The following is a 14,648-nucleotide window of genomic DNA, read 5'->3' as shown; positions in this document are numbered from 1 at the left end:
TATATGTATACCTTCTTATAAAATCCCTCTTTTATTATTATTCTCTTTTCCCCCCAATAGTCTGTACGCTCATGCTGAACATACATCAGTTTAAGATCTTATCCTAGAAAACATGTTCTTCTTAAAATTGTCCTCACGTTTTTCGTAGATATGGTTTATAATAGTCCCTCGCTATTGAAAACAAGCAGGGGACAGCGAACATATGACAGTGGGCCATGCGACAGTGCGCATGTCACTGAGTGACGTCTTATTTTTTTTCGCAATCAATACATTGATGGCGGGCTTCCGAATGATCTGAAATATTACAAAAGTTTATAGCTTCACAACACTTACTACCAGCAAAAATTTCCGATGGTTACTGCCATCTCCATGGATGCTATAAAAATTCCAATCTTTCGAATACTTCGTATGGGGGTATACATTAGGGTGTCCGGCAGGGAGACCAATTTTATTGGCGACCCTTTCAGATTGTAGTATTATGAGTCAGAAATAGCAGGAATGAAGACGGGGCATGTTGGCCTATTCTAAGGTGTCCTGCAATGAATAAGGCTACTTTCCATAAGAAATACACAGGCAAAAAAGAAACTGAGTGCTTGAACGTAATTAACAATTCGAATATTCGAGTTTTCATGTTGAAAATGATAAAGTTTATGAGTGTTAGAGATAATTGAAGTGAGATAATTTTTTCCCTTCTTTTAATTCAATTGTAAATAGTTAACAACAAATCAAATTTCGAATTCACTAATTTTGCACGATCGAATCAACGTAACAATCTAGAAAAATTCTGATATCCATTAAATTGGTATCCGATGATGTTGATCCATGCGTCACGTTCCAAAATAAGTTTTAGTCATTCATAACAATTATTCTGTTGTGAACAATTGATAAAATGAATTATTCAGTATTCGGATTTGTTCGAGAACATTTTTACGAGTTTCAATTTTCATTTCCCTCTAATATTATCAACCATTTGAGGTCCGCAATCACAAACTAAATAATTGAATACATATGAAACAAGCGAATGGAAGCGTTAACATTTTCTTTAGTCGAAAGATGCATAAAATCATACCAAATGCTCTCAGCTAGTCGCGATAATATTAAATCCGTTAGCGACCAGTCGGAAGCTCGGGTTGGCTTAATCGGTAAGGTGATGGATCTTCAACCTACTGACTCGGGTTCGAATCTCAGCGATACAAAATATTTATTGCCCAATACATATTTACCAGCGTTACCATCACATAGTAAAATAATGAGAAAATAATATACAATTAATCGCGTCAATATAAATCCATATTTCTGCCAACTGATCATCGCGAACGCATCTTCCGCCTTCCGCATGGGGAGCATCAAGGTCACGCGTTGCATAAGGTCGCCATCCCTTCTCCTCCCTCCAAACCCGCCAACAGACTCCTCTAATTTCTTTACATATTTTTCGGAATTAAAAATGGAAACAATGTAAATGTTTCGCGATTTCATTCGCATATGGTTTCTGCGCATAGCAAATCAAGTTAGATTAATTACGAAAACCTACATAAACTACTCAAGTTCATATATTTTCAATAGGTCCTAAGAGCCTCCATGTCTTATTTCACCGTATTGATGTCGAGTTGATGGCACCGGTAGTGCTCTTGCTTTCTCGAGTATCTTGCTCGTGGATGTCGCTATGATAGACAAATGAAGTTGGTGTGAATGAAAATTGCTTTCTCGAATTCTGTTGGATTTTCACATTCTAATTTTCCGATAATTAGCTCATATGGTGAATATTGTAGAAATATTGAATCATGATTTTGCAGATATAAATTGCTCGATTCAAAAGAGATAACAAATGTGACGTTTTCTCATTCACAAGGAAGAACAGCTTAAACCAACTAGTTTTAGGACCAGCTCACCAACTGAGCCAATGACTTCAATAAAAACTTGAATTTGGGAAAAGTTTAATGAAGTCTGATTCGATTGATGCACATTAACTCATATGTTGGAGTCAAATTCGTTCGATCATTGGACTGGTTCGAACACTAGATGATTCACCCTATACAGGGTGTCCCACAACTCCTGTTTAGTTTGTCGGGAAATGAAAGAACCGAGGCCAAATTGGCGATGCTGTTGAATCGGCCAAGCCTCGGCCTAGAATCGGCATGCTAAACCTTGGCGACCCACTCACCGCCAAACATCGGCTTTGGACTGGCATGCCAAGTCTCGGCGACTCCTTCACTCTTTCCGACGCTTAGCAACCAATACCGGTCCAACGTTATAAAAACCCATACCTAGCCGAGGCTGAGTGTCGACTGAGGATCGTCAGCCAACACTCGCAACTCGGCTGCCAGTACTGACCCAATCTTGGCCCGTTTGACTTTTCGTTCCTGGGGAGGGCGGAATTTTGAATCGAAAGTTCCTCTTTCACTTTTGGCTCCGGGGCTCAGGTCATGACCACGGCTGTGGTTAGATTCGCATTGGAGTAGCAATTGCGGTACAAGAACGAAAATTCGAACGAAGGACGGAGAGGGAGGAAGGTTCCTCCAATATGGATATATTTCTCTCTCATTTGCGCCTGTAGAGAACAACGATACAAAAAAGTAAAGAAGATGAAATGAAATTTTTAAATATTAATATCGCTATCGCTAATATTCCTTATGAAACGCCGTTCAATTCACACTAATACACTTATTAGCTCTATCTTGTATCGCCAGAATAAATTACTCTTCGGTAATGCACTGACTCGAAACCACACGGTATTCTCAAGATGGGATCGACAGTGTCCGTACGCAATGCATTTTCTCCTGTTAGGGAAGATGCCAAGAGCCCCGAAACAGACTAAAATGCCCCTTTATTCGTAAGTGTTAACGTCGCACCAGAAATCACTTAATAACATGTGCATATTCACGCTAAATATTCATCCTAACTCACGATGTCGCTTCCCGGAGTAGTTCGCCACGTCTCGCCCGTTGAATACCGCCTGGAGGATTCGCCTAGATTAATCGCTCGGTAATTATGCCTGGATTAGCATGAGAATCACCCAAATATCGCCTTATATCCGTCCAGACAGCCATTTTACTCCCAGATCCCTTGGTTGGGTGATGCTAAATTCTGGAACCTTCAGTGGTACATCCTTTTGTATTTATTTATTTTTTTCTATTTCATTGGTTTTATCGAAGTAATTCTCGATTTGAAACCCCTCCTCTAGCCTGCCTCCCCTCCTTTCTTTTCCTCTCATTGTTATCTGCGGGATCATGGCCGTCTTACTCTTAGGTGTGCCCCATTCGAGCTAGAACTGCACGGGAAACCATGTAAAACCCCAGTCCTACAGCCGGCCGCTTGTGCAGTGCCCTAATATATCCATCTGTCACACTGACTAGATGGAGATACTAGGCCGCTACACCGTACCTACCGCCCGCAATTTTTTGTGCGAGCGAGGTGTTCCTAAGCGGTCACCCATCCAAGTACTAACCCAGCTCAACGTTGCTTAGCTTGGATGTCCGCCGGAGCAACACCTCACCCACCTAACCATTACAGTCGGTCTTTCTCTTGTATTTAACTTAATGCAATAATTCAGAACGCAATTTATAATGGGACCCCCTAAACTGCCACGTACAAAAATGTTCATGGCCACGACCATGGCGGCACATTTTTGCACGTGATATGATCAAGAGTGAAAACCCCATTGAAATCTATTCTGTCGTTTTGGCGTGCATTTCGTACAAAAAACCGGTAACAGGATTTATTATATGTAAGAGAAAAAAAATCCGATAGCTCTGACATCCTGCGTATCCAAACTCTTTGAGACAATGTTGAAAGACAGATGACAATGGTGGGCAGAACATTCTAACATGCTTCCAGACTGCCAGACAGGTTTTCGTTCAGGTCTATCGTGTCGCGATAATTTGAGCAATTTGATTCTGAAAGTGGAAGATAGTTGGAGAGATGAGGAACATACAGTGGCAGCACTTCTGGATGTCCAGGGGGCATTCAATAACGTTTACGGCGAAATACTAATTCAGGATCTAGCAAAAATCGAGTACCCGTCAAACATACTGGATGTACATAAAATTTCTCACATGCGAATGATACATACATAATGAAACCTTAGGAGTAGAAACTAGAACTGTTAGGAAAGGAGTACCACAAGGGGGAGTCCTTTGCCCTTTGATTTATACACTGTATGCCAAATCCATAACTAGAAACATAGATGAAAAGGTTGGGGTATCCTTGTTTGCGGACGATATTGCACTGTTCACGCGCTCGTCAGACAAGCAGTGCAGTTTGCAAACAGTAGAGTCCTCGGTAAATACTGTGGTGTTAAACCTGAGAAATATAGGTCTAGATTTGACATCAGAAAAAACAGTCTTGGTTAAATTCAGTAAGAAAGGATCTGATCCAACACACACTAGGATTAAAATAGGACAACTAGAGATCGTATCTAGCCTCTTCGCTAGATTCTTAGGCATCCACTTCGATCAAAAGCTGAACTTTAAGACTCATATAGAGAAAATATAGCGAAAAAGTGTGAAGGCACTCAATATTATAAAATATTTCCGACTTACATGGTGGGGAACAGACCCGGAGATCCTAATTATTTTATATAAAAGTTATGTTAGATCCATTATTGATTATGGAATGTTCATATATTTTTCTAATAACAAAACTAATAATGCGAAACTTGAAACCATACAGAACGCGGCAGTACGATTAGCTCTAGCGTTATTGTCAACCCACTCCTACCAATGTAATAACGGGAGAAACCAAGCTCACATACGTCAGGGATAGAATGGAATTTCTGTGTAAATGGTATGTTTCAAAAGCCATCTCTAATTCAACTTCTCAAACTGCCCAGACCATAAGGTTTTTGTTCCAGATAAAAAAAATTAAAGTCAGACCTAGTGAAAAAAAATTGACCAAAATTATCAGAAAAATATTGCCTCAAAAAGAATATCTGTACATCGACGATCGGTTTAATGTATTCCAAAAAGACTACACAGTTTCAAACCTATCCATAAAGATAGACAAACAAATAGGCCTCACAGCCCAATCAAAAGGGAATAAAGCGAACGACATAATAAATGACGATCTTATCAATGTTAACCCAGGGGCATACTATGTGTACACCGATGGAAGTAAAGATCCGAGCACTGGACACGTAGGAGCGGCCTGCTACTGTCCCAACTTGGAATATAGCAGAGCAATACAGCTCCACAAGGACAACTCGGTATTTACGACCGAATGTGTGGCAATAAGTATGGCCCTTGACCTCACTTTACAGCACAGAGACCGCAGCTTCCTCATCTTTTCGGACTCACTGAGCACCCTCTAGAACCTTCAATCGTCCAAACTCTTTTATGTTAGACATTAAGGCAAAATACACAGAATTCACCAACAATAATGTTTACAATAGTACAATTTCATTCTTCTGGATCCCCGCTCACAGAGGAATCGAAGGAAATGAGAGGGCTGATAATCTGGCTAAAAATGCTTCAGGAAATAATGATACTGAATACCGAATACCATATACAGATCTCAGGACTCCTTATAAGAAAAAAGAAAAATCGAAGACAATAACTGAAATACGATTGCTGGCTGATGTCAAACGTAAAGGAGAACTTTTTTTTTCCTAGTTCTACAGGGAGTCTTTCAAGCCATGGTACAAGGGTACTAAGCACCCGAGATACCTCACAACATGGGTTAAGCGCCAGGGTCGACCATTATCACTTGAAAGCCTCTCTAAAGCGACTGAATATCATTGATGATGCCAGCTGTTCTTGTGGGTTCGAAACACAAGACATTGATTATATCTTTTGATACTGTCCCAATTTTAACACGGAAAAAATAACACTCTTAGGAAATTTGAAAAAATGTAGTCTCAATAACAAACTATAAAGCCCTTCCTGAGTTCTACAGATTCAAAAATCCTAAATATTTTACACAAGTTCGTCTGAGCAGGTAAAATATACATAGGACAGTACAATGAAATATTTAAAAAAATGTGTTGAAACTAAAATTGTAAATCCACTACAGACAGTGTAAATAAATCATGTAGATTTTCGCAATTTACAAAAAAAAGAGAAAAAGATGAGATAAAGTTCAGAACATTTGTAAATAATTGTTTTTTCTCCTATCTCCTATTATTCAGATTTAGGTCAGATTTCTGAGAATAAAAAAACATCTGTTATTTTCGAAGCACCCCAGGAACCGAATCCAGACAAAATCTAATGGATCCTGAAACTGGTACAGGATCACGATAAGGATAAGGAGTAAAACTTGCATGAATGGGTTTTAAAAGAGAAACAATTCAGGCACGTCTAGAAAATTCTTATTAATTTATTACATTGTTATTGGCGTTTGTGTTTCCAATGTTTATCATTTTTTATTTACTTTGATAAAATTATTCAATAATTATCACTCAGTCATATTTAAACACACACCCAATCACTTAGCGTCATATAAATTTCTACGTAGATGAAGAAAGAATGTTTGACTTTAAATGATAAGAGTAGAAAACAATCATTAATCTGCAAATGTCGCTGACAATAATCAATATTGAATTTTCTTTTCAAAATCACTGCTATCAGGACTTTTTTTCATTATAAAAAACACTTGACAAACAAAAACGGAACAACTTATAGTCTTTTTGGAGCTGTGGCGGAGGTGAAGCTAAGCACGGATCTTTAAACACCATTTGTGTATAATTTTTACAACAGCAATCAGTTCATCGTCGCATTTTTCAGGATTATTCGTTTTTCCGAATGTTGTCTCAAGACAGATTAAGATTAACGATTAGGGTTAGTGCTTAAATTTTCATCATTAGAGCATTGTTCTATCCCACGAGTGACTGATTCATTCCCTGATACGATTGAGACACTTCGATCTTTCTCTGATCTATTGAGTTTCATCGGATGGAAGAAATCTTAGATAAAATGGACGATATTCTGAATTTCTGTCATATCTGACCGTGCCAGTTGGTGCGTGTATTTTCAAGCCTGCCAACCCCTGGAATACAGTCTGAATTTTTCGTGTCACCCCTGACCTTTATTTACAACTCGTCATGTTCCTGCAATAAGAATGAAAGAGATGTAATATGTTGAATTGAATCGAGTAATGAAAAAGTTTGTCAAAATCTTGAGATTCAGCAACGAGGAATTCCACGAAATCTATCGCTCATGCCTTTCAGAAGTGGTTTTTATCATCATGATTGAACACATCAAATAGAAAATAGGAAGGAAAAGAAAATGAAAACGTTTCTTACCTCAGTTTCTGCTACAGTGTTATCTTCCTCTTCCGCCTCATCATCCTCGTCGTCGTCATTGCTGTCTTCCGTTGTGTTTTCACTCGCTTCCTTCTCAGCCTTCTTCCTCTCTTCTTCATCTTGAGCCTCCTTCATTTTCTTCTCTCCCTCCTACAAGTGAAGATATGAGAAGTGTGATATTAGAATATGAATCAAGTTCCTTTTGAGCTATAGTCTTAACATATGATTTTGTTCAGCAACGAGGAATTCCAAATGATTATCGCTCATAATTATCAGAATTCTTTTTTCATCATTTTTTTAGAAGCCAATCAATTTTATAATGAATGAACAATATATTACTTACGAGCGTGAGCTTCCATACATCATCTCCAAACTTCTTGGCAGTTTCAGGATCGTCCGTAATGAGAACATTATCGAAGATAGTGCCTGATTTAACTTGCCATAAATCAAAACCAATAGCACAAACTTCATCCTTCTTGTAGAGTTCCGGATCAGGTGTGTATTCAGGATTATCGATTTCAGGATGAATCCATGGTCCCTTGTAATTCGGGTTGTCAATCTGCTTTGGTTTCCATTCCCCCTTGTACTCTGGATTGTCAATCATTGGTGCCTCCCATTCCCCATCCATTTCCTCATCCCAGTCCTCTGGCTTTGTGGCTTCTGGGTCGGGAATGTGCTCTGGTTTGTCCCAATCTTCCGGTTTCTTGTCCTCTGGGTCAGGAATTGTGGCGCGATCGTCCCAATCCTCCGGTTTAGTCTGAGATGGATCCTTGATCTTCTTGGCGGGAAGGAAGTCCCAGTCTGCTTCCAAGTCACCAGATTCAGCGACTTCATTGTCAATCAGAACCTTTAGAAAATTTTTTGTGTTACATCACAATTTTTAACGACAGAAACGAACGGATACTTGTATTATTCATATCTTAGCATGGCTGTTGACGGTAATAAATCAGCAATATGCTTCTCAATGGATTAGATGGTTATGTTATTACATAATTCCCTTTAATAATAAAGACAAAATTCTCGAACAAGGAATTTCCAAATAAACCTGATAACACACACGATCACTTGCACAAACATATAGACTACTTTATTCTAGTACAAGAAATAGAAAACTTAAAATTTAATAAAAAAATACCTTCTTTTTGAAGCAAAAACTTATTGCTCATTTTTTAACGTGCTTGAAAAGTCATTGGAACAAATTTTTAAAGCCATAATGTATTTGATTTCGTTGATGATTTCGGAAAAACTGATTTTTGAAAAATATATCTCACAAATAAATGGCTGCACCTTAACAGTGAATAGACGATTCACAATCATATTCAGATAGAGATCATTGACATCAATTTTCAAAATCATGATCTCTTTTAGTAATAATTTTTGAAGTGATCGTTGCGGAATCAGTTTTAAGAAAAAATTCATCCATCGGAAACTCTGTGATAAATTCAATTTTAATTAATGACAATGGACAAATCCCATTGAATTCTATATTCAGAGGAAAATCATGAAATTCTATGAATACCCTTAAAGAAAATTTTCAAAAAATAAACAAAACAGTCAAGGGATCAACAACATCTAAAAGTCGCATATTCGAACTTTTGAAATTTTATGTTTACTTCCTTAAACACGAAAAATAGTAACTTGAGTTGGAATGATTACAATGCTTCCACTGGGAAGCAAGATCTTTCTATCGGCCTTCGCGTTTTAGCTTGTAACAATGAAATTGAAATATTAGTTACAAAAGATGCAAGCGAGACATTCTTTACTCTTCGAGTACCTTCAGCACTTGCCATTTCAGAATGATAAAAAAGCATGTGACTCTAGGCTCGAAAAAAAAAAATTGCTGTTATCATTATGGGTTCAAAGTACCTTGTATGTATTGTCGGGATTGACAATAAGAGTGTAGAGATGGGTGTATTGATCGTCCTTGCAACGAATGTCCTTATTAATAAGAAGATTTTTCCCCTTGTAGTTGAAAATAACATGGACTTTTTTGGTCCCTGGCCCACAGATATCAGGCCCTAAATCAAGAAGATACAAATAACAATGAGACATTGAAAACTATTGCAGAAAAGTAAAAGATAATGGTAAAAGATAAATGATGAGGTGCATTTGAGTTATCGATAATCAAAGGTATGGAATGTAGAGAACTATGTAATTAAAATTCCAAATGAATGTCATTATGCACCTTTTACTGATGCCACACCTCTAAGAACAAATCATCCTTAAAACAGGCGTATTTGTAATTTAAGGGCCGGTTGGATTATCGTTCGAACGTGATCTTGGTTGTTTCTTTTATTTTCATAATCTAAAATGATCTCCAACTGCTATTCAGTTTTACATAGTCCTGGAATCTTCAAAGATTATGATTGTATAATCAAAAAAACGTTGAAAAAAAGCTGGATATTTTCAAAGAGCGTTTTTGAATAATATTGGAAAATAAATCCAATAGGGAGGAAATTACAAATTAATAATTTGATGTATCTAATGGCTGTGCGATCGTCATTTGTCACAGTAGTCAATGGCTGTCAGTTCGTTAGTTACCATGATAAATTATCCATTCACTATTTCCTCTCTATGAAACTTACTTATTCCTTAATCTTTATTAAAAACGCTCTTTAAAAATGTTCAGTTTGTCTTCTACCTTTTTTGATGGTAGAATTATAATTTTTAGGGACTCCTGCGTGATGTAAAATCCAATGGAAATTGTGATATACTGTAGATTATGAAAATGGAAAAATACCCGTGTCTTAAAGATAGAAAATTACCGAAAAGACTCAATACAATATAACACAAAATCTGGAATTCATATCAGAATTTCAATCTTAAGACGAAACTCATTACTTAATAGTGTGCTAAAGGAGTTTACTTAATTGATTTTTTAAACTTGGAAAAATGATAGTGTCATGAATTCTTCAAATAAGTGAAAGTGATTAATGAATATTAATGGGGGATAACTCAGCCAATGCATAGTGTTATCTCCGTACATCTAAATGCGAAAAGTAACAATATCTACAGAAGATGAATAATAATAAAAAAGGGCTATTTACCGAACATAAGGAGATAGGGCGTCTCTCCATGCATGTCCTTCTGATCGAGGGAACAGTCGAATACCTTTACATAACCACCTCCGCAGTCAATGTTCTGCTCATGTTTCACCGTGAACTGAACAACCAGTGGTTTGTCTTTGTTGGAAAAAGGTTTGAATTTGTGGCTGAGGGCATAGAACCTCGCATCTTGCGACGTTTGAATACCTAAAAATCGATAGAAAACATTAAGAAATTGGTCTTTCCAATGGTTTATTCATGTCCTTCACATTGTAAATTAATTAATGGAAAAATGTGCCTGCACTAGGTACCTGAAAACATGTATAATAATTACACGCTCAGGGCATAAGTCAGACCTCTATTCACTCTCCGAGTTCCTGTAGCACCTACCATCTATTGGAGAAAGGCATGTGACTCTAGGCTCGGGTTCATTATGGCGGAAAGAAGTCACTGACCACATTTTTTTACAAGTAAAAAAATCGTCAGTGACGGGATCATCAGAGTTAAAGGAGAAAATGAGAAGGGAGTGGATTAGGCAATATTACCTTTGTCGTTTTCAGGATCGTTCCAGAATTTTCCATGGCTGAGCACGAATTTACCGAATTCCTTTCCGGGATGCTCAGAGTAAACCCACTTATCCTCCCACGAATCTGTAAATTAGAAGAATCACATTAAATGCACAATAATCTTGGAAAAATCATGACCCAAAAATCGATGAAAGGTCGATAGTAACATGGGGCAAAAAATTATAACTACCATAATTATTCGTAAAAGATTTTTCCACGTGTCGGGAGAAGACGATTAAAAACGTGTTCGCGTTCGGTGGTGCCCGAAATAAAAATGAGTATATTTCGGTCTTCCGGATAAGTTGTGAGGGCAAATGTCTGGGGCGCAGTAGTCGCTTTTTCATTGGAAACAACATCCGAGGGATACGTACCTAATTTCACTTTACCCCCGTATATTATCGACGTCTTACCAATCGATGTGATATTTCAAAATCCACGGATAATTAAGGCGTGTCTAGTACAAAATATTCAACAAAGTATTGCGAACATTTACGAGCAAGTATTGCACAATGTTTGCCGGTTGCTATGATTGTTTTCTGCCTTATTTTCATTTGTCACTTCATAACGACTGAAAGATTTATTTTAAAAAAACACGAATCTAGCTGGGTGGTAACAGACAGGAAGGGTGTGGTACAGATAGTCAAGAGAACACTGACAGAAAATTCTACGTAAAATAAAGCCGGCTTTAGACCAGTTTCTCACTTACCGTCAAGGAATTTCTCCTCGAAGAAAATTTCTGCGTAGACAGTGGCAACAGCCACAACAGCAAATACTGCGATGGATGATCGCATTTTACTCTACAATTATTATTTAGTTACAATATTAATTTATTTTTTCACTTAGGGACCAGCCGTGTTCAAATAGAAAGTGAAACAAGTATGTTGGTCTGCGGACGTGCCAACCGATAATGCCAGAAATCGAGATGCCGTTGGTGAAGTCTTGACGGGACTTGTATATTGAGGAGTAGACAGATGGAGAGCGCTCATTGGTCAATTAATTTCAACCAATCACAGTCAACCACGCTCTTAAGAGTATAGACGCGTTTTTAAGATGCGCAACGTGTTCCACCCATCGACGCGACAACGCCATGGATATAGAGAGAACATGAAGAATAGCGACCTCTCTCTATTCTTCATGAGAGAGAAGGAGGCCGAACGGAGTAGGAGTGGGATAAGAAATTGGTTCAGACTATCCCCGACGTGTCGCTATGGTTCAATATTTCCCCTTCTGCATTGCCTCCCGTACCCCCTCGCCCAAAGTCAACAGACAGAGAGAGATTGCCTGTTCTAAGCAGGCTATCTCTCTTCACTTTTCGACAGCTTGGGAGCCGTATGAGCACTCTAGATATTATACCTCTATGATTAACCTAAACTGCGCAGTGGAGGGGGAAGCTGCATCGGTTTAGCCAGAGAGAGATACTCCAGGTCCCTACCTATCCCTGTTTAGCAGTGCTGTGCGTGGGGAGCAGAGAGATGATGTAGAGTGAGGGTAAAAAATTCAAGTGTGTAGTGGAAACTGGGGAAAAACGTTTTACCATCGTTTTACAACAATTTAATGTGTTCTTTCCGTCATTATGGTTTGCGACAGCTGGAAAAATTGGAAAAAATATTAGAATGGTGAATTCTTGTTGTGTGTTTGGTTTGGAACGATCAGTTTTCACTGCAGATCTCACTTTCCATAAGGATGATATATAAAATTACCTTTTCATCCAAATGCAAAAATTGACTCAAATATTTATTTTGCTCCAGATATTTTTAATATTCTACTTTTAGATTGCCTGCAAATCCAGAAATACCAGAAAAATGGATGGAAATATTGAAAAAAACGATGTAAAAATTTCCAAGTCTTATTGTTTGCAGTAATCATTTTAGACCTGAAGATCATCGAGGTTGGTGTCAGCCAATGTGTTAGCGTTCATATTCCACATCAATAAATAGAAAATATCACTATTTTGCGCACTTGAATATATTTTTTATTTGTATTCCCGTACGTTCCGACTCCTTTCTCTTCTACTCATTCAAATCTACCAATCAACCGTAAGCAGTCCTCAGCAGTTCCTCTCTCTCCACAGGACTGATGCCAAAAGTGTTTCCAGCGCTATACCCAGAAAAACGGACTGATTCCGAACTACTCTAAGGCGAAATAGCCAACGTCACGTCCTATTTTGTGACCAACTTCACATCAAAAGAAAGAGAACTTCATTTTACTCATAAATATGACTACAAATGTTTATAAAAAAATGATCGAAGAGTCTGCTGCGTGCCAAACTTTAAAATTAAAGATAAATCAAATTTGAGCTTTCACAATTTCCCTACCTGTCATCAATGTATTTAAAAAAAAATCTGGGAGTTTGGATCATTCTCTTTTCTACCTTCTCCACCTTCATGCAATAAAATTCCTCCAAATTCACTACCTGATTCTGGGGTAAATCAGCATTTGATTTCACCTTGCCCCATTGCTGTTTCAAGTCTATACAGCTGAACATCTCCAATCTTATCAACTCGAACTCTAGATAAATCCAATATTTAAAATGCAGATTGCGTATACTCGAATATGACTGACGATTAGTAAATGTATTGGAGTAGATAAAAAGATCAAAAACAAAAAAAACAACTTTCCTCACCGATAAATATATATAGAAGTGTCGCAAAAATGTGTTTACATTTTTCACCCAAGCCAGCTGGACAAGTACATTTTCTAATTATTTTCCTCAAACAGAATTTTTATAATTATTTCGTGGTAATTATTCCAATGTGATAATTGACGACAAGCTCATACAATTTCTACGTAATTCTGTTTATAACTATTGACACCCCAGATGAGGATGTGTTCAGCTAATAATACCTCCTGCTTGAATTGGTCTCCTAGTATCTCCTAGTAAGTCTCCAATATCACAAAATGTCAAATTGAACTTTGGATTGATATTCATATTTACTAAAGTCCAATAATGATAGGGTAATGGGAGGCAAAAATCTAAATTTCGTATAACCATACATTCCGGCGCTCAACCACCTGGTAGGCTCCGCCATAGGCTAGTTATAGAAACCCTCAGTAGAGGGCGAAAAATCGCTTTTGGCATCGCCAATACCACACATTATAGGGGAGATTGCCAGCGCTTATGGAGAAGCTTCAACCGCGAAATTTCGTAGCGGTGGCGCATGAACTAAATTAGAGTACATACCTGTGAATAAGGCAGGGCACGAGTACGAGAGTGTCGATAGCGGCGTAGAGTGAGCAGAGGTAGAGTGGGGATAGAAATCGCGTCAGGGGAGGAATCGGTGGGCTGGGAATGTTGTGAGATGGAAGTTACAACGGCGTTGAAAGAAACGATACGGTTTTCTCGTTTTCTAGCGGCGAGTGGCCCCGCAATATTTGCGCCCAATTAAAAATTCATTTCTCCTCTCCTAATTAAGATGGAGAGATAGAACGAACGCCACTCGATTGGGAATTGAATTCTCAATGAACGAACACCGGTTTCATTTCTTAATCTCAATTAGGAGCGGAGGAATGAATTTTCAAAAGCGCGAAGTAACCCCGAACGGTTCTCCGGCGTTGAGTGAGGCCGGAGGAGCTCCACCGATTTGGAGGGGCTCCACCGATATGAAAATTCATTTCTCCCCCCCCCCCCCCCCTAATTGAGATGAAGGAATAAAATCAACGGTAATCGATCCAGAATTATAGTCTCAATAAATGACAGCGGTTTGATTCATTAATCTCAATTAGGAGCGGAGGATGAATTGTCGCAGCGTGGAGTAACTACGAAAAAGTTCTTCTCATCAAAAAATCATTTCTCCCCCCCCCCCC

At 38.2% G+C, this 14,648-nt stretch overlaps 1 protein-coding gene across 2 annotated transcripts; it reads right to left on the bottom strand.

Annotated features, from left to right (window-relative positions):
* Positions 1-6,285: 6,285 nt before the first annotated feature.
* Positions 6,286-11,822, bottom strand: LOC107041638 (calreticulin). Of its 2 annotated transcripts, none has more exons than XM_015262271.2 (7): positions 11,551-11,822; positions 10,824-10,928; positions 10,282-10,485; positions 9,101-9,252; positions 7,578-8,081; positions 7,235-7,384; positions 6,286-7,039 (listed from the first exon to the last, which is right to left on the bottom strand). In XM_015262271.2, exons 1-7 carry the CDS (start codon positions 11,633-11,635, stop codon positions 7,022-7,024), a joined length of 1,218 nt encoding a protein of 405 aa, XP_015117757.1. In that variant the 5' UTR covers positions 11,636-11,822; the 3' UTR covers positions 6,286-7,021. The 2 variants fall into 2 exon arrangements, with proteins under 2 accessions (XP_015117757.1, XP_015117755.1); XM_015262269.1 differs by lacking the exon at positions 11,551-11,822 and adding an exon at positions 11,035-11,203.
* Between the last annotated feature and the right edge of the window lie 2,826 nt (positions 11,823-14,648).

The sequence above is a fragment of the Diachasma alloeum genome, unplaced genomic scaffold, assembly GCF_001412515.2.
Source record: "Diachasma alloeum isolate Michigan unplaced genomic scaffold, Dall2.0 Dall_scaffold_00370, whole genome shotgun sequence".
Lineage (NCBI taxonomy): Eukaryota > Metazoa > Arthropoda > Insecta > Hymenoptera > Braconidae > Diachasma > Diachasma alloeum.
This window is presented reverse-complemented; position numbering and strand designations above follow the sequence as displayed.